The sequence below is a fragment of the Gasterosteus aculeatus genome, chromosome 21 (genome assembly GCF_964276395.1).
Source record: "Gasterosteus aculeatus chromosome 21, fGasAcu3.hap1.1, whole genome shotgun sequence".
Taxonomy (NCBI): domain Eukaryota; kingdom Metazoa; phylum Chordata; class Actinopteri; order Perciformes; family Gasterosteidae; genus Gasterosteus; species Gasterosteus aculeatus.
The window spans coordinates 20,321,328-20,343,048 of record NC_135708.1 but is presented as its reverse complement, the minus strand read 5'-3'; the positions used below and the strand labels follow the sequence as shown (position 1 = coordinate 20,343,048).

The window sequence follows — 21,721 nt, the reverse complement described above, 5'->3', positions numbered from 1 at the left end:
ACCGCCGATAACAAGAAGAAGAAGAAGAAGAAGAAGAAGGAAAGGACGTCGCAGAAAGTTTTGACTTTAACGTCACTTTAAAGTGTTCAGATCCCGTGAGTATGTCCGTGATACACGGTGTGTTTTTAGTGCACTGGCCCCCAACCTGTTTTTACCTCACGGACCGTTTTCATGTCAGACAATATTTGGCGGACCGGTGAAGGAGGTCGGGCGGAATAACGGCTGCGTAGAAGTCGCGCGCTCGCTGTTCGCTGGTGGGAGAAATATCCGTTCACGGTAGGAAGAGTATAAGTATAAGAGGACAATTGTCAACGTGAAGAAAAACGCTCGGTGACGATGAGAATATATATATATTCTTTCTGTGGTGCGGCCCGGTACCATATGGTGGTTGGGGACCACTGCGTTAGTGCGTGTTTGTGTGTTAACGGGCCGTGAACCGTTTGAACGTTGCTTTTACCGTTTAACCGGAAATAACGTGGTTTGTTTGTTTTTAATTTTAAACCAAAAACGACCGATGTTTATCTCTCTTTTATCTATCTATCTATCTATCTCTCTTTTAAATATATTTCGGAACCGCAAACTGTGTCGTGTTCGGGTTCATGACGTCATCCGTCGCTGCACACGGCTTGAATGTCAGCGACTCCTGCAGGGAGCGCGTCTGGATGACTGCGGCGTCCAGCGCTGCTTCAGGCGGACCAGCAGCCCGTGTTACACCCTACTGGTTTCTCCACCCACTGGTTTCCCTACGCGTGCGTGTTTGTGTTCACTCCTCAGCAGCAGACGTGTCCGCCTCAGTTCCCTGATTCGTCACACATTCACAAACATATTGCTGAAAATCTTCAAAACGCATCACAAATCCATTGCGGCGTTTACGATTGTATGAGTGAGCACCACGTCACAGCCACGTATGAACACATTTACATAAAAAAATATATTAAAGGAGAGATCGGAACAACCTGGATTCCAACCCGGTGGATCAAAACAGCCAAATATCAACCTGAAACTCGAAAATAGATTTGTTCATTTTACTGAACCGAGTCGGTAAAATGATCCGAACTTCACTAGTTCGGCGAGAACAGAGAACGGTCATTTCCGCAATTGGAACAGCAGCTGACTTGATGACGTCAGCTGGTCTTGCTAATACATTTTAATAGTTGTAGTATTATACTACTATGAAGCGTTTCGTTGTGATTTAAAATGAGAAATGGCATATATAAAATGGAGCACCAGAGTAAATGATTTATATATATATACAGCTTAATTATGTAAGCTGCTGCAGCATATTCTGTAATATCTTTAGGTTACAGTAAACAGCTCGTTTCGTATGCAATAGAAAATAAGAAATCTGTGCATACACGTTAATAAATGTGTTTGCTGTATTGTTTCTATTAACACCTATACTATCTTTAAACCAAGCTAGTCTGCTAAATTAGTTGTTTCTGCTGTTTTACGTTAATTTGATTGCTAGTTTTCTTTAGCACTTATTGTTTTTTAGTGACTGGACTGCCAGTTCTTGCTGTAGATTCTTCTCTCAGCCTAAAATATATCATGCTCCAGAGGAGAAGCGTATCTTCCTAAATTAAATTAAATAAGATTCTCTTCTTTAACTGTGCTTTATAAGTTTTCCGGTTGTAAGGCTTTTATTGTTAAGCTCAGCAGGTTGCTAGGCAACGGGAGCAGCGGAGGTAAAGCCGATGACGCAAGCAGGAAGTCCCCCCCCCCCCCCCCATAGGACCGTCCCGTGTCAGAGACCGCTCGGTTCAGCCTATGCGGTTGTTGGAGGACCAGCGCAGGTCTACGAAAGCTGCAGGCTACAAGGATGCAGCCTAGCGACTCTCAGACACAGCTGGATACTCAGTCCAACCAGTCAGACTTCGTAGTTTGATGGTGACGTGAGGAAACACCTTCTCTGATGAAAGATAAGAAGCTGCATCGCTTCACTCTGTCTGATGGAAGCTGAAGTGAAGCACGGAGCTGATCTGGGGTCTGTGAGGACTGTTACTGATGAGGAGGGGAAGGTAGCCGCCTGAGGGGCACTAGGACCCAGCAGGGACCACAGAGCTCACCTGGGCCTTTGTTCCTGAAACACACCTGAGAGACGCTCTGTTTGTCTCACCTGCTGCTTCAGTCCTTTAAGTCCACAAAGCTTCATGTTCACTTCGTCATCTGCTTTAAACACATTTAGTCACTTTTTAGTGTTTGACTGTGTTTGTTTAGTGTTGAGTTTTTCTCTCATTGATCAGCAGGTCGTAGTCGACCTTTTACTAACTGATCACATGGTGAAGTGAATCATCCATTCAGGAGAAAGCTTTCCCATGTTACCATGGTAACCACAGTGTTCCCATCAGGACAGCTACAGGTCACCTTACTGGTCTGTTTTACTGACTTCTGGACTCTGACGGAGAAACAGCACAGCTCCACCTGCTGGAAGAAGAGTGATAATGTTCATCTTGTAAAACACAACATTTATAGGATGAGTGTTTAAAATGACGTCTCTTGACACGTTAACAGGGTTTAAAAAAGGTAAACTGTGGTTTGTCTCCAGAAGTCTAAACGTTAACAGAAGACAACAACACAAAGTGTCTCATGAGAGTTTTAGTGTTGAGGTGAATGAGCTCTGTGTGTTTGTCCTGATAAAGATCATAATGTGTGAGTTCTCCCAGCAGGTGGTTGTGAAGGTGTGAAGGTGTGGACTCTGCTATGAATCAGGCTGAGGACCCAGAGGACGGAGTCCGTCCCTCTGAAGCTCCTCTGTGTGGAGAACATGGCAGCCAGACCAAAGCTCAGAGGTGAGAGGACCATCTCCAACTGTCCTCCACTCTCCTCCATGTCCCAACGTCTTTGACTCAGTGACTCTGCTTCTACATGTGTGACCAGGACCCAACAGAGACCAGGACCTGCACCCAGCTGTGTGTCCATGAAGAGTAACCGGTCTATGGATCCTCCTCTACGCTTTAAAGACGTTGGTCCCTCTGTTGATGCAAGGTGGGGGTCTCAGGCTGATGATGAGGTGTTTCTACCAGACTCTCTGGTGGAGGTTCTGGGTTTCTTGCTCCAGGGCCCTTCAGCAGTGTCCAGTGAGGGAGGGAGAGCTCGATGGAGGACTTGGTGAGACCTAGAGCTGCACAGTATACCGGTATAATAACGGTATGAAATTCTCATGTGCCGTTCATACCGTTGTGAAGCCACAACAACTGACGTTGCTCTTCGGAAGGCGGCAGAATCTATTTTTACACGTCATCACGGAGCTACTTGTCTTACGTGTGTTGAGATTGAGTCATGGTTATAACTTTATAACAACAACAACTAACTCAACAAACACTCTTTAACAGGTTAAAACACCACAACACAACAGCTTGTGACACATAAACAATTTGTAACACTAAATTCTACGTTTATAAAAATGACCCCGCCAAACTGCATGCTGGGTAAAGCTCACAACAAGAAGTAACTCTGTCGCTACATGAAACACAGAAAAGACCAGAGACGCACCAACACAACTTGTGCCCAACAGAGGAGCCGTGTCTGTTTGGAGGGTTTTTGGTTTTTTCGGGGTCAATGAATTAATGTGTTTACTTGAAAAAGCATTACCATCAGAATCTTTCTTAATACCGTGATATGGATTTTTGTCCATACCGTGCAGCCCTAGTGAGACCTGTTTAGAGACTAAACCAAACGGACTGGTGAAGAAACTGAAAAGACTGAGCTGTTGATTCTCAGTGGGACCAGCAGGACCTGTAGACCTAAACCACTACAGGGAGTCATGTGGTCCATGTGGTGGAAATGTGTGGATAAAGCCATTGTGAGAAATTAAAAGTATCTTAATTACAAACGAGTTTAAGTATTTATTACTAACTAGAATATAGAAAAATCCTAAAGAAATGGAGTAGTTCCATAAGACTTTGTACCAGATGCAGAGGTCTGCGGACGTTGTTCTTAGAACAACTAAAAACAACTCAAACTGATGACAAACTGTCACTCAACTAATAAAATGTTCGTCCATCATTGACAGTCTTCAGCATCTGGTTTCCATGGTGATCAATCATGACAGAAGCCAATATCTTTAACTAATGTTGTATTGGTGTTGATGGTCCAAACACCATGTGAGCTGATGGTTCATGTTCCTCCACAGAGAGGACCAGGAGAGCTCAGAGGTTCCCACAGGTCCGTCTGCCCAGCAGCATCAAACACACTTGGACCCCATCTTCATGGTGTGTACATGAACAACTACTTTTACATCTCCGTTCACCATCATTCTCCACGCTGCACTTTGTAGACCAGTGGATTGTCCGTCTATCCAACATGGACCTGATGGTGGCTTCCATGTTCTAGTTGGTGTCATTCATAGAATGTTCTGTTCCAGCTGCTGGAGGAGAACATCCTCACTTTTGTGAAGAACGAGCTGAAGAAGATCCAGAAGGTTGTGAGTTCAGATTACCCAGAATGCTTAGAGAAAGAGGATGAGGAGGTGCTGGATGAAGAGCAGAGAAGGTTCAGAGAGGCATTTGAGAAGATCTCAGTGCACTTCCTGAGGAGAATGAAGCAGGAGGAGCTGGCTGACTGTCTGCAGAGCAGTAAGAGGATTTCTCTACAGATGCTGATAAATGAGACCTTCACTAATGTCTCAAGAGATGGACAGAATATATTCATAGTCATTCTCTGAGGAGAGGACATGTTGAAATCTATTCTTTGACTCATTGATCTTCTTTGTTGTCTTCATTCAGGACTTCTTTCCGCTGCAGTTTGTCAGCGTGAACTCAAATCCAACCTGAAGAAGAAGTTCCAGTGTGTGTTTGAGGGGATCGCTAAAGCAGGAAACCCAACCCTTCTGAATGAGATGTACACAGAGCTCTACATCACAGAGGGAGGGACTGCAGAGGTCAATGAAGAACATGAGGTCAGACAGATTGATACAGCATCCAGAAGACCAGCCAGACCAGAAACAACCATCCGACATGAAGACCTCCTCAAAGCCTCAGCTGGAGGAGAGGAACCAATCAGAACCGTGATGACTAAGGGAGTGGCTGGCATTGGGAAAACAGTCTTAACACAGAAGTTCACTCTGGACTGGGCTGAAGACAAAGACCACCAGGACATACAGTTCACATTTCCATTCACCTTCAGAGAGCTGAATGTGCTGAGAGAGAAGAAGTTCAGCTTGGTGGGACTTGTTCATCACTTCTTCAGTGAAATCAAAGTAGCAAGAATCTGCAGGTTTGAGAAGTTCCAGGTTGTGTTCATCTTTGACGGTCTGGATGAGTGTCGACTTCCTCTGGACTTCCACAACAATGAGATCCTGACTGATGTCACAGAGTCGGCCTCAGTGGATGTGCTCCTCACAAACCTCATCAGGGGGAAGCTGCTTCCCTCTGCTCGCCTCTGGATCACCACACGACCTGCAGCAGCCAATCAGATCCCTCCTGAGTGTGTGGGCATGGTGACAGAGGTCAGAGGGTTCACTGACCCCCAGAAGGAGGAGTACTTCAGGAAGAGGTTCAGAGATAAGAAGCAATATAAGAAGCAGACCAGCAGCATCATCTCTCACATCAAGACCTCACGAAGCCTCCACATCATGTGCCACATCCCAGTCTTCTGCTGGATCACTGCTACAGTTCTGGAGGAGGTGTTGAAGACCAGAGAGGGAGGAGAGCTGCCCAAGACCCTGACTGAGATGTACATCCACTTCCTGGTGGTTCAGTCCAAAGTGAAGAAGGTCAAGTACGATGGAGGAGCTGAGACGGATCCTCACTGGAGTCCAAAGAGCAGGAAGATGATCAAGTCTCTGGGAAAACTGTCCTTTGATCAGCTGCAGAAAGGCAACCTGATCTTCTATGAATCCGACCTGATAGAGTGTGGCATCAATATCAGAGCAGCCTCGGTGTGCTCAGGAGTGTTCACTCAGATCTTCAGAGAGGAGAGAGGACTGTACCAGGACAAGGTCTTCTGCTTCGTACACCTGAGTGTTCAGGAGTTTCTGGCTGCTCTTCATGTCCATCTGACCTTCTTCAGCTCTGGTGTCAATCTGCTGTCAGGAGAACAAAGAACCTCCCTGGAGTCTAAAGGCTTTAAACCCAATCCTAACCCAAAGCGTCTCTACCAGAGGGCTGTGGACAAGGCCTTACAGAGTCCTAATGGACACCTGGACTTGTTGCTCCGCTTCCTCCTGGGTCTTTCCCTGGAGACCAATCAGACTCTCCTACGAGGTCTGCTGACACAGACAGGAAGTGGCTCAAACACCAATCAGAGAACAGTCCAGTACGTCAAGAAGAAGATCAATAAGAATGTGTCTCCAGAGAAAAGCATCAATCTGTTCCACTGCCTGAATGAACTGGATGATGTTTCTCTAGTGGAGGAGATCCAACAGTCCCTTAGATCAGGACGTCTCTCTACAGATGAACTGTCTCCTGCTCAGTGGTCAGCTCTGGCCTTCATCTTACTGTCATCAGAGGAAGATCTGGAGGTGTTTGACCTGAAGAAATACTCTGCTTCAGAGGAGGCTCTTCTGAGGCTGCTGCCGGTGGTCAAAGCCTCCAACAAAGTTCTGTAAGTACAGAGAGTCAGATTCATCCATCATGACCAGTGTTATATTCGTCAACAAAAAATGTTCGTTAACGACTTTTTTTCGCAAGCCTCTCGCAGGGCACGAGGCTGTGATTGGTCTGCTAACCTTTACGGAGCCTCACATTTCCGGTTTCATAGCACAATACCGCCATTATTAAATTAAATATTTTGTATGAGAGAATAAATCAGATTGAAGAGCTTCTGTCCGAAGAAATGCGTAAATATGACCACAACACAAACCGTCATTGGCGGACTATAAGAACGCGCGGATGGCCTTTGATTCATGGATGGAGATCTCTGCAAACGTTGGTTTGCTGGTCGAGGGGAACAAAGTTGTGAAGGAAAATACAAATATGTCTGAAAAAAATAAAATAAAAATGACGTGACTCTCTAGGTCGTCTTCTACAAAAAACGTTACTACAACGGTTGTTCTGGCGGTGAATTGCTTTGCTACATTACATGTCATTTAGCGGACGCTTTTATCCAAAGCGACGTACTATAAGTGCATTCAACCATAGGGTACAAACTCAGGAGAAAGAAAGAAACAAGAAAGTGCAATTTCCTCAAATAAGCCAATTTACCATTTGCTATAGATGAGTGATGTTACAAGTACAATTTAAGTGCTACAATTTGTTAGTTGAGGTACAGTCTGAAGAGGTGTGTCTTTAGTTTGCGGCGGAAGATGTGAAGGCTCTCTGCGGTCCTGGTGTCTTCAGAGAGCTCGTTCCACCATTTCAGCGCAAGGACAGCAAAGAGTCGAGATCTAGTCGAGTGTTTTGCTCTCAGGGAGGGAGGGACGAGTAGTTTTGCAGATGCAGAGCGCAGAGTGCGGGTCGGGATGTAGGGTTTGACCAGGTCCTGGATGTAAGCTAGACCCGATCCATTCACACCATGGTACGTGAGCACCAATGTTTTGAACTGGATGCGGGCGGCCACCGGTAGCCAGTGAAGAGAGCGGAGGAGTGGAGTAGTGTGGGAGAATTTCGGAAGGTTGAAGACCAGTCGAGCTGCTGCATTCTGAATGAGCTGCAGAGGTCGAATGGCGGTGGCAGGGAGACCAGCCAGGAGGGAGTTGCAGTAGTCCAGGCGGGAGATGACAAGAGCCTGAATCAGTACCTGCGCTGCCTTCTGAGTGAGGGGACGTATTCTCCTGATGTTGTAGAGCGTGTTTCTGCAGGATCGCGTTGTCGCTGTGATGTTGGGAGTCAGGGAGAGTTGGCTGTCGAGTGTGACGCCGAGGTTCTTAGCGGTCAAAGTGGGCGTTCGCACGGAGTTTCCAAAGTTGACTGTCAAGTCCTGGGTAAGCGAATCTTTTCCGGGAAAGAGAAGTAGTTCAGTCTTGTCGGGGTTGATTTTCAGATGGTGGGCGGATCCACTGAGAGATGTCAGTTAGACAGGCAGAGATCCGAGCCGCCACCTGGGTGTCCGAGTGAGGGAAGGAGAGATTTAGTTGGGTGTCATCGGCAGAGCTGTGGTAAGAGAAGCCATGCGAGCGAATGACAGCGCCAAGAGAGTTGGTGTAAAGCGAAAACAAGAGGGGACCCAGGACGGAACCCTGAGGAACTCCAGTAGTAAGAGGACAAGGTTCCGACACAGATCCTCGCCAGGTTACCCGGTAGGTGCGACCATCGAGGTAGGACGAGAGAAGGGAGAGAGCAGAGCCTGTGACACCAAGTTCCTGAAGGGAGGAAATAAGGATCTGGTGGTTGACCGTGTCAAATGCAGCAGAGAGGTCCAGAAGGACACACGCAAGACTTTAGAACCATGAAGTAAAACGAGTGTGTCGTATACCGTATAAGATTTCCGTACGGTATGAATTTCTCACGTACTGTTCATACCGGTGTTACGCCATAACTGACGTTGCTCTTTGGTGGGTGGCAGAATTTGTATGCTGGGTAAAGCTCACAACAACGAGTAACTCTTACATGAAAAGAGCGATACAGGGGGAACAACGAGAGACCAGAGATGCACCAACACAACTTGTGCCCAACACAGAAGCCGTGTCTGTTTGGAGGGGTTTTGGTTTTGGAAAATCTGACGTAAGTTTGATCAGAAAACGATTTATTGCAAAGTCTCTCGAGTCTCTGGTGGCAACACTAGCAGCCGCAACAAGCTAACATGCTAACTCACTGGCCAGTTGCTAGCATGCAGTGGCGAACAGCTGTTTGCAGCCACATCAAGCTAACACGATAACAAGCTAACTCGCTGGCCTTTTCAGGGTCAATGAATGTGTTTTACTTGAAAAAGCAATACCGGGATACCGTCAGTGTTCGGTTCTTTAAGAATCTCCCTACCGAACGGGGAATCAGGAGAGGACACGTTGATATATCTCGTAGGTTTTTTTATTTGGCTGAAGGATTTCACAGAACAGCTGATTTATCCACATAGCAGGTTATAAACCTGTATAGAAAGACTAATGTAAACAACAATAATAGCAGCATACACAATACCATACATTCTGGGCATACTAATATAAATATCTAAATTTCATTAGTATTACAAATATAATATATTTAGTGTTTAAACTAAACAAACATATCTAAACACAAAACTGCACATCACCGTTACACATCAACCAACTTAAATCAAGTGAGCACAATGAGTAGTCGAAAAGGTGACGCTGGGCGTAGCGATCCATTATTAACCGCTTGACTACATTACCCATCGAGCACCGCAATCAGGAAGTAGCTTGTGATAGTGAAGCGCACCAATTTAGAATTTGCTGGACTAGTCACAGACGCTGATCGAGCCGACAGCGTTAACCAACCCTAACCCGCGCACATCGCGGCAGCAGCGCTACTTCACACAGCTGAACGGCTTACCGGTGGCGCATCTCTCCTGACGGGACAACCCCTCAATAATCGGTTCCCCTTACAGCCGTTGATTGGCCCGTGCTTTGATCACGTGAACCTCCCACTTGTTGCTGCCCAGCACCCGTGACGTAGTAAACGCTACAGTCAGAATCTTTTTTTTTTTGGCTGTACCGTGCAGCCCTAGTAGAACTGCTCAGTGCAAGTGAAGGATGTGGCGGCACAGAGCAGGTGGAGGAAAACCTGGAGGGCAGACACAAGAACCCCCCCTCACCCGAAAAAAGAAGAAATAAAGAGAAGAAAAGGAAAGGAACGACTGTTCCAAAAAAAGTGGGGGTCCTGTTGAGAATGGCTGGTTTATAATCCAGCCCAAAAATATTCTCCATGACCATGAAGTTTCCGTTGGCCGTGTCAAAAGCATTGCAACTAAACAGACAAAGACAAGTGTTGCGTTTAGGTCCCTGGTTCTCATGATGTCGGCGGAGCTTTACACCCTCGCAAATGTGTTAAATTGCCTTGTAAATAAATGCTTTGCTATTTGTTAAAAGCCAAATCCTTTCATGTAATGATTTTCACATGTCATTTATTATAGCTCACACAAACACTCCATCAGGAAACATTTATTTGCCAAAATATGTCAAACATACAAGGAATTTGTCTTGGCGGTTAGTGCGCGACAGTAGACTGCCAAGACAACAGTGCACAATTAATAAAAAATAGTAGGATGAAATGCTAATGCATGGGTTAGTAGAATAAGGCTATGGGTTAGTATAAAACAAGGGAATAAAGTTTAAAAAATTAAAATATTAAAAAGTTAAAAAGAAAAATATTAAGCATAAAGTGCACTAACGAACAAGTAACAGACAAGAGACAAAGTGACAAAGTGATGAATTGCACTTAAAGTGGCATGTGCAGTGTGAGGGGGAGTGACCGGTGGAGTGTTATAGTCAGGCAGTGGGGGACCGGCTCTGTTGATGAGCCCGACTGCCGACGGGAAGAAACTGTTGGTGTAGCGGGAGGTCTTAGTCCTGATGGACCTCAGCCTCCTGCCAGATGGAAGGGGCACAAACAGTTTTTGTCCGGGGTGGGAGGGGTCGGCCGCGATCTTTTTAGCTCGCCTCAGAGACCTGGAAGCGAACAAGTCCTGCAGGGACGGCAGATTGCAGCCGATCACCCTCTCTGAAGAGCGGATGACACGCTGAAGCCTGCCCTTGTCCTTGGCTGTGGCTGCAGCGTACCAGTCGGTGATGGAGGAGCAGAGGATGGACTCCATGATGGCCGTGTAGAAGTGGACCATCATCGTCTTTGGCAGGTTGAGTTTCTTCAGCTGCCTCAGGAAGAACAACCTCTGCTGAGCCTTCTTGGTGATGGAGCTGATGTTCAGCTCCCACTTGAGGTCCTGGGTGATGATGGAGCCCAGGAAACGGAAGGAATCCACAATAGTGACGGGGGAGTCACACAGGGTGATGGGGGAGGGTGGGGCTCTGTTCCGCCGGAAATCCACAACCATCTCCACTGTCTTTAGAGCGTTGAGCTCCAGGTTGTTCTGGCTGCACCACGACACCAGATGGTCAGACTCCCACCTGTAGGCGGACTCGTCCCCACCAGATCCAATGAGGGTGGTGTCATCCGCAAACTTCAGGAGCTTGACGGACTGGTGGCTGGAGGTGCAGCTGTTGGTGTACAGGGAGAAGAGCAGAGGGGAACGAACGCAGCCTTGGGGGGAACCGGTGCTGATGGTCCGAGAGGCTGAGACATGTTTCCCCAGCTTCACGTGCTGCTTCCTGTCAGACAGGAAGTCTGTGATCCACTTGCAGGTGGAGTCGGGCGGTGCAGCTGGGAGAGTTTGTCCTGCACCAGAGACGGGATGATGGTGTTGAAAGCAGAGCTGAAGTCCACAAACAGGATCCTGGCGTAGGTTCCTGGGGAGTCCAGATGCTGGAGGATGTAGTGGAGGGCCATGTTGACAGCATCATCCACAGACCTGTTGGTTCTGAAGGGCGAACTGCAGGGGGTCCAGGAGGGGGTCGGTGAGGGACTTCAGGTGGGTCAGGACTAGCCGTTCAAAAGACCTCATGACTACAGAGGTCAGGGCGACTGGGCTTCTTGGGGACAGGGATGATGGTGGAGGCCTTGAAGCAGGCTGGTACGTGGCATGTCTCCAGGGAGGTGTTGAAGATGTCAGTGAACACCGGAGACAGCTGGTCAGCACAATGCTTCAGAGAGTGAGGGGAAACGGAGTCCGGACCGGCTGCCTTACGGGGATTTAGTCTTCTAAAGAGCCGGGTAACGTTTCTCTCCAGAATAGAGAGGGTCGTTGCTGGTGGGGGAGGGGAAGGTGATAATGATGAAGAGGCGTGAGCACCTGATGGGCTGGGGGAGGGAGGTGAGGGGCACTGCAGCAGGTTGGTGGAGCTGTGGGGGATGGGATCAGGACATTGTCTTTCAAATCTGCAGTAGAACTCATTGAGCTCGTCTGCCAGGCGGAGGTCATTCATGGAGTGGGGGGTTTTTGGCTTGTAGTTGGTAAGGTGTTTGAGGTCTCTCCAGACCGAAGCAGAGTCACTTGCTGAGAACTGTTGTTGGAGTTTCTCAGAGTACAGTCGTTCAGCATCTCACTGCCTTGCTAAACTTGTATTTTGCCTCTGTGTACAAGTCTTTGTCCCCACTCCTAAATGCCTGATCCTTTTGCAGGCGTAGTGTTCTGAGTTCCGCTGTGAACCAGGGTTTGTCCATCCATTTGTTCCTGGCCCCTCTGGACTTGAGAAGGGAAGAAAATGAGTTTAATATAGCTATTAAATGTGACTAAAACAAGACAAAAATGTAATTAGTTTTCGTCTACGGAACTAAAAACTAAGAAGGATTAAAATGACTAAATGTGCCTAAAACTAATATGCATTTTCGTCTAAAGACTCAATCAAAAATAGCTGCCAAAATCATGACTTATACATGCAGCCATCCTTTCCACTCATTGTTCATATTTTCTTTATCATTGTCTCTTCAGACTGAGTGACTGTAACCTCTCAGAGAGAAGCTGTGAAGCTCTGTCCTCAGTCCTCAGCTCTCAGTCCTCTAGTCTGAGAGAGCTGGACCTGAGTAACAACCACCTGCAGAATTCAGGAGTGAAGATCTTGTCTGCTGGACTGGAGAGTCCACACTGTGACCTGGAGGTTCTCAGGTCAGGATTCAATCAATGTCCACTTGGTGTCTTTATTTACTTAAATGGTACATATGGTACATTTCCGACCGTCATAAGATTCTTTCTGCATGATATAAATCAAATTTGTATTTTCCATATATTTCCATAAACATGCAGAGATTATTTCCAATGTTCAATATGGTTATACATTGAAATATTGGAGATCAATCGTAAAGAGCAGTAATGTTATCAGATTGCTGATGAGCATTAGTGGGTGTTTAGTTGTGACTGGAAACCAGTCAGTAACCATGTTAATGTGACCCCTCAGTACCAGTCAGTAAACCAGTCCTGCAGTGCCCCTCCAGCCCCTCAGATCATGTGACATGTGTGTTGTGTTGTGTGTTTCAGGCTGTCAGGCTGTCTGATCACAGAGGAAGGCTGTTCTTCTCTGGCCTTGGCTCTGAGCTCCAATCCCTCCCATCTGAGAGAGCTGGACCTGAGCTACAATCATCCAGGAGACTCAGGAGTGAAGCTGCTGTCTGCTGGACTGGAGGATCCTCACTGGAGACTGGAGACTCTCAGGTATGAAGAGGCTGCAGCCACAGACCATCAGTCTGTAGAGGAGCTGGAAACCTTTTCTCTGTCCCACTGTCAGCCTGGTTAATAAGACCCTGACACACCAAGCTGACCTCAAACCACCAGAGACTCATCCAACTGTTTGTGTCCCACATGAGACCATCAACACAGACAGAAGTAGTGAGGATCAGTAGCCAGGATGAGCCTGAACAGGGAGGAAGGTGATGAAAGGCTTGTTTCTCTGGAGCCTTGTCTTGTTTCCACGTTATGAAACAGTGATTTATCCTGACTAGAGGGTGGATACCCGACCCGAGCCCGTCGGGACCTGACCGGCCGGGCCGGGTTCGGATAAATATTTAGAAAATATAGTTGGGCTCGGACACATCAGCGCGATAAGGCATTGAACATTCCATATTTAAAATGTACATAGTTTTGTGTCGTGTGTATTCTATTTCTCCGTTTTTGCATTGTTTATCATTTATTTTCAACGTGCTCGTGCGTTTAACAGCGCTTGTTTCTTTGAGCGAGTATATTTATCTGTTGATGCCTGAGTTTAATAAAGGCAGGCTATTTATTAAAAAAAAAACCTTTGTGAATGTGTCATTATTATGAACAGTTGAGGCATTGACTCAGTCGGGCTCGGGTCGGGTTCGGACAAAATAGTTTAAAGGCTGTCGGACTCTGGTCGGACTCGGGCCGGGCTCGGACAGAAGAAGTCTGCCCGATCCATGCTCTAGTCCTGACACGCTGACGCCATCATGGTGGGTTGATATGAGTCAACGTGGTCACGCTGCAGGTTTGTGGGCTCTTATCAAACAACACTTGGATGTTTAGATGCTGGTCATCTGCCTCCAGTGTGTGTTTGTACTTTAGTCCAGACATTACTATTAAGAGACAAACCGTCAGAAACAGTTCAAAGCGTCTTGATGGATCATCACAGGAGGAACGTTTGGTGTTTTAAAGGAGTTCAGCTTCACCTGGTTGTGGTGCTTTGTACCAAGAGCCAGTCCCCTGAATGAGAGGGGGTCGATGTGGCGCAGGGTTAGAGAGGGTGCGCTGGGAACCACAAGGTTGGCAGTTGGCAGCCCTAAGAGGTTTGTTTGGTACTGGTTCTAGGGGGACTCAGGCAGTGCTCTGTGGCTGCAGACCCACCTGCCTTCCGGACTACAGGTGATAGAGACCAGTGTTGACTGCTGTTAGTAGACGGGAAGATAACAGCAGCATCCAACCCTTTGTAACTCCAACCAACTTTAACTTGTATTCCTTTTATTTTTATATTTATATTTATAAAGCCCATTGTTAAGGCTGGATATCCGACCCGGCACACAGAGATTCACACAGGACACTGACAATCAGTAGAAGTGATTTAATGAGTGCAGGGTTCCACGGGTTGAGTTACCACGAGGGGTGGGTTACCATCTGGCGCTGGAGGAGCGAACAGCACGGGTCTAAACTGCAGGGGTGAATTGTGGATTGTGGATCAGCTGTGTGGGGACGGAGCAGGATGACTGGCCACTCCTCATGTAGGTGGGACAAACAGCACAGGATGGGGAGAAATGGCAGCTGACCCACAACACCCATAGCATAATATTTTGGTTTATTCCTCGTGTACTGTTGTGTTGTCGTCCGTTGTCGTGCTGTTACGCACCAACCGCCAAGTCAAATTCCTTGTGTGTCTGACATATTATGGCAATAAATGTTTCCTGATTCCTGATGAAGGACAAAGCTGTGTGTGATGTAATGTCCACGTCTCCATGCTGCTCTGACCCCCCTCCTCCTTTCAGGGTGGAGCCTGATGGAGTCCGATGGCTGAGACCAGGTCTGAGGAAGTGTAAGTGTGCTTTGATTCATGAAGATTCAACCATCTTCACACTGTGACATCACTCATTCACCTCTGTGATGTCATCATCAACGTGTCAGTAGATGAACACATGATTAATAACTGCAGCTGTATTGTGTCTTGTTCTCTCATCAGATTCCTGTGAACTCACAATCGACACAAACACAGTAAACACACAACTCAAACTGTCTCACAACAACAGGAAGGTGACACGTGTGTGGAAGGATGATCAGTTGTATCCTGATCATCCAGACAGATTTGACTCCTGTCCTCAGCTGCTGTGTAGAACTGGTCTGACTGGTCGCTGTTACTGGGAGGTCGAGTGGAGAGGAGACGTTTATGTATCAGTGAGTTACAGAGGAATCAAGAGGAAAGGAGACAGTGAAGACTGTGTGTTAGGAAGGAATGATCAGTCCTGGAGTCTGAGCTGCTCTGATGGAGGTTACTATGTCCGTCACAATAAGACAGAAACACGCACCACCATCTCCTCCTCCTCCACCTCCTCTTCCTCCCCCTCCTCTGGTAGAGTAGCAGTGTATGTGGACTGTCCTGCTGGCTCTCTGTCCTTCTACAGAGTCTCCTCTGACACACTGATCCACCTCCACACCTTCAGCACCACATTCACTGAACCTCTTTATCCTGGGTTTGGGTTCTGTCCCGGTTCTGGTGACTCTGTGTCTCTGTGTCCTCTGCAGGAGGGAGAGTCTCCTCCTGGTGGAGAACCTTCCTCTCTGCTCACCACTAGTTCAGTCTGTGCAGCTGATGGTGGTTCATGTGGGTGTAGATGCAGGTGGAGCAGGTGAGGGGTACCTGAGCTGGTCTGGACTCTGGGGGGTCCACAGCTCTCTGGGACTTGTGGTGTTGCAGATGGAATCAATAATTATCGTTTAGATGTTTAATCTTCATCTTTATGTGTCACAATGTTCAAGTAGACGTTTGATAAAAAGGTCATCTGCCCCCCAATACGAGATGGAAGCATCTGTATGATAAACTTGTCCTTATTTGTGTGTGTGCTTGATAAGCAAGTCGACACTTTTATCAAGGATTGTTTGTAATGACAAAAATATAAATGTGTGATTCTTTTTGAAACAATTTTAAATTCAAATCCAATTTCATATAATCAGGTTTGTTCTGAACAAGAACCCTTTGAACGATTCAGCAAACCTCTGAAGAAAAGAGTCAATGACAGATTATATCAGGTGTTTTTATTAACGTTAATAGTACTTTTAGTCCCTCCTTGTATTACTTTGGGTTAACAGGAGTATTATTGGATCGGCCTGATGTTAATAAATGACTTTTATTGTAAACAACATTAAAGGAATTGTTGGACGGAATTATCTCCTTTCCTTTAGTAAAGGATGGTCCAGTGCTTCCTATGCTAAAGGAGCTAAGTAAGGAAGCATTGAAGCTCTTTAGGATTAAAGGATTCAAACAGCTCTTATGATGGCGGCACAGACGCTGCTTCTGGGTCTTTTCACTCAGTGAGGAACCTTCTTAAGAAGAAACGACTGGTCCAGTCCAGCCTGAGATGCTTCTTTGTAGCCGCTGCAGACTGACGTCACTGACGTGCGTCTCCGTCCATCGATTCCCTAAACGCCACGTTGTCTCCTAACTCCTCATCCACTCTCCTAACCATCTTTCCTTGACCCCGTTTTCCACAGAGGTCGAGGAAAGATAGTTAGGAACAGATGTTAGGAGGTCATTTTTTGACAATTCAAATCCAGCCTCCGTTTTTGTGTCTTTTCTCTCTCTGACACTTTAATGCCCCCCGATGTATTTAATCCCAAACTTTATCTGATGAGCCGTGTTCTGCTTGTCGCCTCGTGTCATAAATGTGTTTCTTCACCATTAAACATGTGACATCAGGCTAATGGATGTTCGCTTATTGTCATGTGTGAAGATCCAAACAAACATCACATTCATACAAAGAACCTGGGAGCAAATGTTTGGAAATTAAACTGCTGACCATGAACCTCACAGCATCTTTTTAAGAAAGTTCTCCACGGGAATCTGAACGTGTCAAAGTGAAGTCTTCACTGTAATGTCAAATAAAACAAATTCACAACAAGCGTCTAGTGTGAAGCTGCTTCGTCTGAAACACTTGAGACATGAAACGGATCAGAAAAACTTCCCCAGTGGGGAAACTCATCAACAACACTGTCCTCAACAGACAAACAGATTTATTTAGATACGAATAAAGGCTACATGTCTCATCCATAGATATATATATAATGGCTAAACCGTAGGTTTTTAACAGGTAGGTGCAATAAATACACATGCACAAGGTATTTATATTAAATATACAAATACAGGCTAAACTAAAACTCCGCATACAGAATGGCAACATGAGCTATATGTATACTTTTATAATAGGAGTATTATTAATGTAAAAAAATATGTACCAACCCAATCTCATGGGTAAGCGAGCTGGCTGTGGCAAGATGGCCGCTACGTGCGGACGTCGTAGACTCCGCCGTAAGACATCTAGCCTTTATATATATGTCTATGCTCTGCGGAGCAGAAACAGCCTTTCTACAGAACTACAGACACAACAGAACTACAGAATGCTATTTGATGACGTCAATGAACAACGAGGGACCTGACACGCGTAAGATCCATTTATTTACTTTTTGTATATGTAAAATGTACTTAAACAACTGCATTGTACTGTCCTAAATGATTGTTAGTCATGTATCAAAAACATTCATTTTATTAGAAAATAGAATAAATTGCATCAGACGTTCTGAAAGGACCCCGTCGTGTTAATCACGCGAGAGGCAGACATCGTTTTCGCTTTCTATCAGCGAAAATAAATAAATAAGTGACACAATATTGTCATTTATTTGTTGTACTATCTTCTAAAAATAGATGTAACGCAATTTAAATTGATAACGGCCTTTTATTAAAAATATATATATATCAGTTTTCGGCGTTGATCAGGCGTTCGCCTGAGCCGCCTCATCCATTCCCTTTTCATTCAAGATGGCGGGTGACGAGTCTGGTACAACGCTTGGTCAGCCTCATCTGGCCAGACAAGACCTTAATTCTCTCGTAAGTGCCACTTTAACGAGTGTCAAAGCTTCGGGTTTTCTTCATGTCGGTCGCTGTCGGTTCCCGGGTTTTGCCGTTTCGGCCGTAATGCCAACGGCCGCCGGTGCCGCGTCGCTGCCATCCGGCACATGACGGCAGGCCGCCGGCGGGGCGGAGAGCTAACGCGACCGTTGTTCAACGCTACGCCACAGCGACACCGCGCTATCGTGTGCAAACGCCACTAACGTGTGAATGTATGCCGTCTGTTTCCAGCGCCGAAGTGCTCGCCGTCTTCGTTCCGTGTCAGTGATGTGCTCTTCAGTCCCGTTCGGTTCAATGCGTTAGCATCGTTTGCTGTATTGAAGTGAAATCCGTAAAAAGGTCAATGGGATTCGTCACAGTGATGGAACTAGCGATGAAAGAGATTTAACCCAGTTCTTGTTTCTGGTTTTCATCTGTTTAATATGGTTTATTTAGTAAAATAATTTGTTAATGACATGCTTGGGATATAGATCATAGGTTACCGACCTTTCATGATTCTATTTTAAGCAGGTAAATTAACTGATAGTAAACGTGCTACAGAAGCCTTTCAGTGATCAGTTCCACCAATGCTTCATGTAGTTACATAAACACGTAAAGCTCAAGTCTGGTGGTGCTGAATGATAATGAATGGAAGTGATTATTTTTATTAAAGCACAGACATACATAAATAATGTGCAAAAGACTATTAAACAATAGTAGAGTAATTAAAGACAATGTTTGGTGATGTGGCAAGTTCACATACAATGTAAATAGATGTGAATAAGTAGTTGCTTAGTGTCGATATTACCACATAATATATAAATCATCCTTTTGTGTTCAGCTTTGCGTGTTGACTTCATTGTCACTGTGGGTCCGTGTCTGTCTGCTCCTCTCACTGCGTTGTTGTTCCACGCTGAGGAGCCATAACCCGAGATCTTCTCTCCGCAGGATGTTTCCACTCTGACGCCTCTCTCCCAGGAGATCATCAGCCGACAGGCCACCATCAACATCGGTACGTGAAACATTTCATGAAAAAAAAAAAAATTCAACGAGAAGCTCGGCCTTGTTCTGACGTCAGTCTCCGCCGTCTCTCCCAGGCACCATCGGCCACGTGGCTCACGGGAAGTCCACGGTGGTGAAGGCCATCTCCGGCGTGCACACGGTGCGGTTCAAGAACGAGTTGGAAAGGAACATCACCATCAAGCTAGGATATGCCAACGCTAAGGTGAGCGGCGGCTCATTCCGCACCTTTTCCTCCGTGTGAGGCCCACTGCGTTTTTAAAGTGACGCCTCCGCGCTGTCGCAGGTCTACAAGCTGGACGACCCCAGCTGTCCCAGGCCAGAGTGCTACAGGTCGTGTGGCAGCAGCACTCCGGACGAGTTTCAGTCCGACATCCCCGGAACCAAAGGCAACTTCAAGCTGGTTAGGTGAGGAGAGACAACGCGTCGTGTCCCCCAACGTGGACCCTTTGAATCAGTTTCACTCTTAACTGTTTTGTTCCTTCTCTCAGACACGTGTCCTTCGTCGACTGTCCCGGTCACGACATCCTGATGGCGACCATGTTGAACGGAGCCGCCGTGATGGATGCCGCCCTCCTGCTCATTGGTACGCGCCGCCCGCCACCCTAACCCCTCTCACACACAAACAGGGTGTTTACTGTCCTCTGACCTGCTCTCCGTCCTCCAGCCGGTAACGAGTCGTGTCCTCAGCCCCAGACGTCGGAGCACCTGGCGGCCATCGAGATCATGAAGCTGAAGCACATCCTGATCCTGCAGAACAAGATCGACCTGGTGAAGGAGAGCCAGGCCAAGGAGCAGTACGAGCAGATCCTCGCCTTCGTGCAGGGTGAGTCGGGACCGGCCTGAACTGCGTCTGCAAATACTTGATTAAAATGAGTCAAAGTCAAAAAAAAATTGTCCTGCGAGATTTTTCAGCCGAAGTCCTGACGTTTCTGTGTGTGACGTTGGTCCTGCAGGCACGGTGGCGGAGGGCGCCCCCATCATTCCCATCTCTGCACAGCTGAAGTACAACATCGAGGTGGTTTGCGAGTACATCGTCAAAATGATCCCGGTGCCCATCAGAGACTTCATCTCCGAGCCCCGGCTCATCGGTGAGAAGCATCACCTGCGCCATTTGTTCTTGTTAGTTTACATTTCTCTCTTTCTAAATGCTGCATTTCTGCCTTTCAGTCATCAGGTCCTTCGACGTGAACAAGCCGGGCTGTGAAGTCGATGACTTGAAAGGAGGCGTGGCCGGAGGAAGCATCCTAAAGGGAGTCCTCAAGGTGACTCATTGGCGCGGCCTCTTTGCTTCTCTGCCTCAGTGTTTTCTTTAATGGAATAAATCTAAACGCCCCCCCCCCCCCGCCCCCATGTGACCTCCCAGGTGGGCCAGGAGATCGAGGTGCGACCAGGCATCGTGTCCAAAGACCACGAGGGGAAGCTGATGTGCAAACCCATCTTCTCCAAGATCGTCTCCTTGTTCGCCGAGCACAACGACCTCCAGTACGCCGCGCCCGGAGGCCTGATCGGTACGTGTGGCGGGATCAGATAGTTCTGTTTCTCCTAAAATGTGTTCGGTTCCGGCGGCAGTCTGTTGTCGCCTCACCTGACTCCCATCCGTAGCCACGACCAAACGTTGCAGCAGCCCTTCCTCACAGTGAGCTCTGGTCTGTGTGCAGGTGTGGGCACCAAGATCGACCCCACGCTGTGCCGGGCGGACCGTATGGTCGGTCAGGTGCTGGGCGCCGTCGGTGCGCTGCCGGAGATCTTCACCGAGCTTGAGATCTCCTACTTCCTGCTCCGGAGGCTGCTGGGAGTCCGCACCGAGGGGGACAAAAAGGCCGCCAAGGTGAGGCTCGAGCGCCGTAGAGTCCAACCGGTCCTTTAAAAAAAAAAAAAAAAAAGTAGTTATTTTAGAGGTCTCGACGATGACGGCGTCCCGGTGTTTTCTCTCGTCCGCGCAGGTCCAGAAGCTGTCGAAGAACGAAGTGCTGATGGTGAACATCGGCTCGCTGTCGACGGGCGGCCGCGTCAGCGCCGTGAAGGCCGACCTCGCCAAGATCGTCCTCACCAACCCCGTCTGCACCGAGGTCGGGGAGAAGATCGCTCTGAGTCGACGTGTGGAGAAACATTGGCGGTGAGGAGCAACAAAAAGTCCAAATGCAAAACATACACAGGTTTTAGGTTTTTAAATTGACCAAAGATCATTAAATAGAGCAGCCGAGAATCTGAAATATAGAATTATTTGACCTTCAGATGAAATGTTTTCAAAGCCCTTTTGTTAACTAAGGAGTTTAATAATCTAAATGTTGAACTGCCTTTGTGTCGTCTGACTGGCTCCTCCCCTCGTTGTTCCTCAGTCTGATTGGATGGGGGCAGATCAGGAGGGGCGTGACCATCACACCCACAGTGGACGACGACTGAGGAGGAAGCAGCTGACGTCTCAAACATCACACTCTTCTTCATTGCTCTTGTTTTGGGTTGTTTCCTGACAGAGGGAGGGAGGGAACAGGACACATCAGTGTTTTAAAGCTTGTTTCTCCATTTGCTCCTCTTCCTCGGCAGCAACACTGGGAGGTCGAGTTCAGCCTTTCTACTTGGGTGGTTTTACTTTTTTGTTTCTGCAGAAGAAGATCGGGGAGGAGGAGTTTCATTCAGTACATAAATAATTTCAGTAAAATCTAATAAAATGCATTTGGAAGAAAAGTTTGTGTCTGGTTTCCTTTTGTTGCAGCTGAAGAT

General features: G+C 47.1%; 2 protein-coding genes across 7 annotated transcripts; both read left to right on the top strand.

Annotated features, from left to right (window-relative positions):
- On the top strand, positions 1-16,994 carry LOC144390120 (protein NLRC3-like). Of its 6 annotated transcripts, none has more exons than XM_078096258.1 (10): positions 1-95; positions 2,667-2,789; positions 2,878-2,985; positions 4,133-4,211; positions 4,364-4,574; positions 4,725-6,543; positions 12,376-12,549; positions 12,919-13,092; positions 14,871-14,917; positions 15,062-16,994. In XM_078096258.1, exons 2-10 carry the CDS (start codon positions 2,701-2,703, stop codon positions 15,727-15,729), a joined length of 3,369 nt encoding a protein of 1,122 aa, XP_077952384.1. In that variant the 5' UTR covers positions 1-95; positions 2,667-2,700; the 3' UTR covers positions 15,730-16,994. The 6 variants fall into 6 exon arrangements, with proteins under 6 accessions (XP_077952384.1, XP_077952382.1, XP_077952383.1 ...); XM_078096256.1 differs by having other exon boundaries at positions 7-95; positions 2,664-2,789; XM_078096257.1 differs by having other exon boundaries at positions 26-276; positions 2,664-2,789.
- Positions 16,995-17,679: 685 nt separating this feature from the next.
- On the top strand, positions 17,680-21,685 carry eif2s3 (eukaryotic translation initiation factor 2, subunit 3 gamma). Its single transcript, XM_040167513.2, has 12 exons — positions 17,680-17,977; positions 18,926-18,989; positions 19,075-19,202; positions 19,284-19,405; positions 19,489-19,583; positions 19,665-19,823; positions 19,954-20,088; positions 20,168-20,262; positions 20,364-20,508; positions 20,659-20,828; positions 20,944-21,116; positions 21,340-21,685. Exons 1-12 carry the CDS (start codon positions 17,909-17,911, stop codon positions 21,401-21,403), a joined length of 1,419 nt encoding a protein of 472 aa, XP_040023447.1. The 5' UTR covers positions 17,680-17,908; the 3' UTR covers positions 21,404-21,685.
- Positions 21,686-21,721: the final 36 nt, after the last annotated feature.

Coding starts and splice junctions, on each gene's coding strand:
- LOC144390120 (XM_078096258.1), top strand. CDS start 2,701: ATGAATCAGGCTGAGGACCCAGAGGACGGAGTCCGTCCCTCTGAAGCT. Junction 4,212..4,363: donor ACTTGGACCCCATCTTCATG/GTGTGTACATGA, acceptor GTTCTGTTCCAG/CTGCTGGAGGAGAACATCCT. Junction 4,575..4,724: donor GGCTGACTGTCTGCAGAGCA/GTAAGAGGATTT, acceptor GTCTTCATTCAG/GACTTCTTTCCGCTGCAGTT.
- eif2s3 (XM_040167513.2), top strand. CDS start 17,909: ATGGCGGGTGACGAGTCTGGTACAACGCTTGGTCAGCCTCATCTGGCC. Junction 20,089..20,167: donor CTCCGAGCCCCGGCTCATCG/GTGAGAAGCATC, acceptor TCTGCCTTTCAG/TCATCAGGTCCTTCGACGTG. Junction 21,117..21,339: donor CGTGTGGAGAAACATTGGCG/GTGAGGAGCAAC, acceptor GTTGTTCCTCAG/TCTGATTGGATGGGGGCAGA.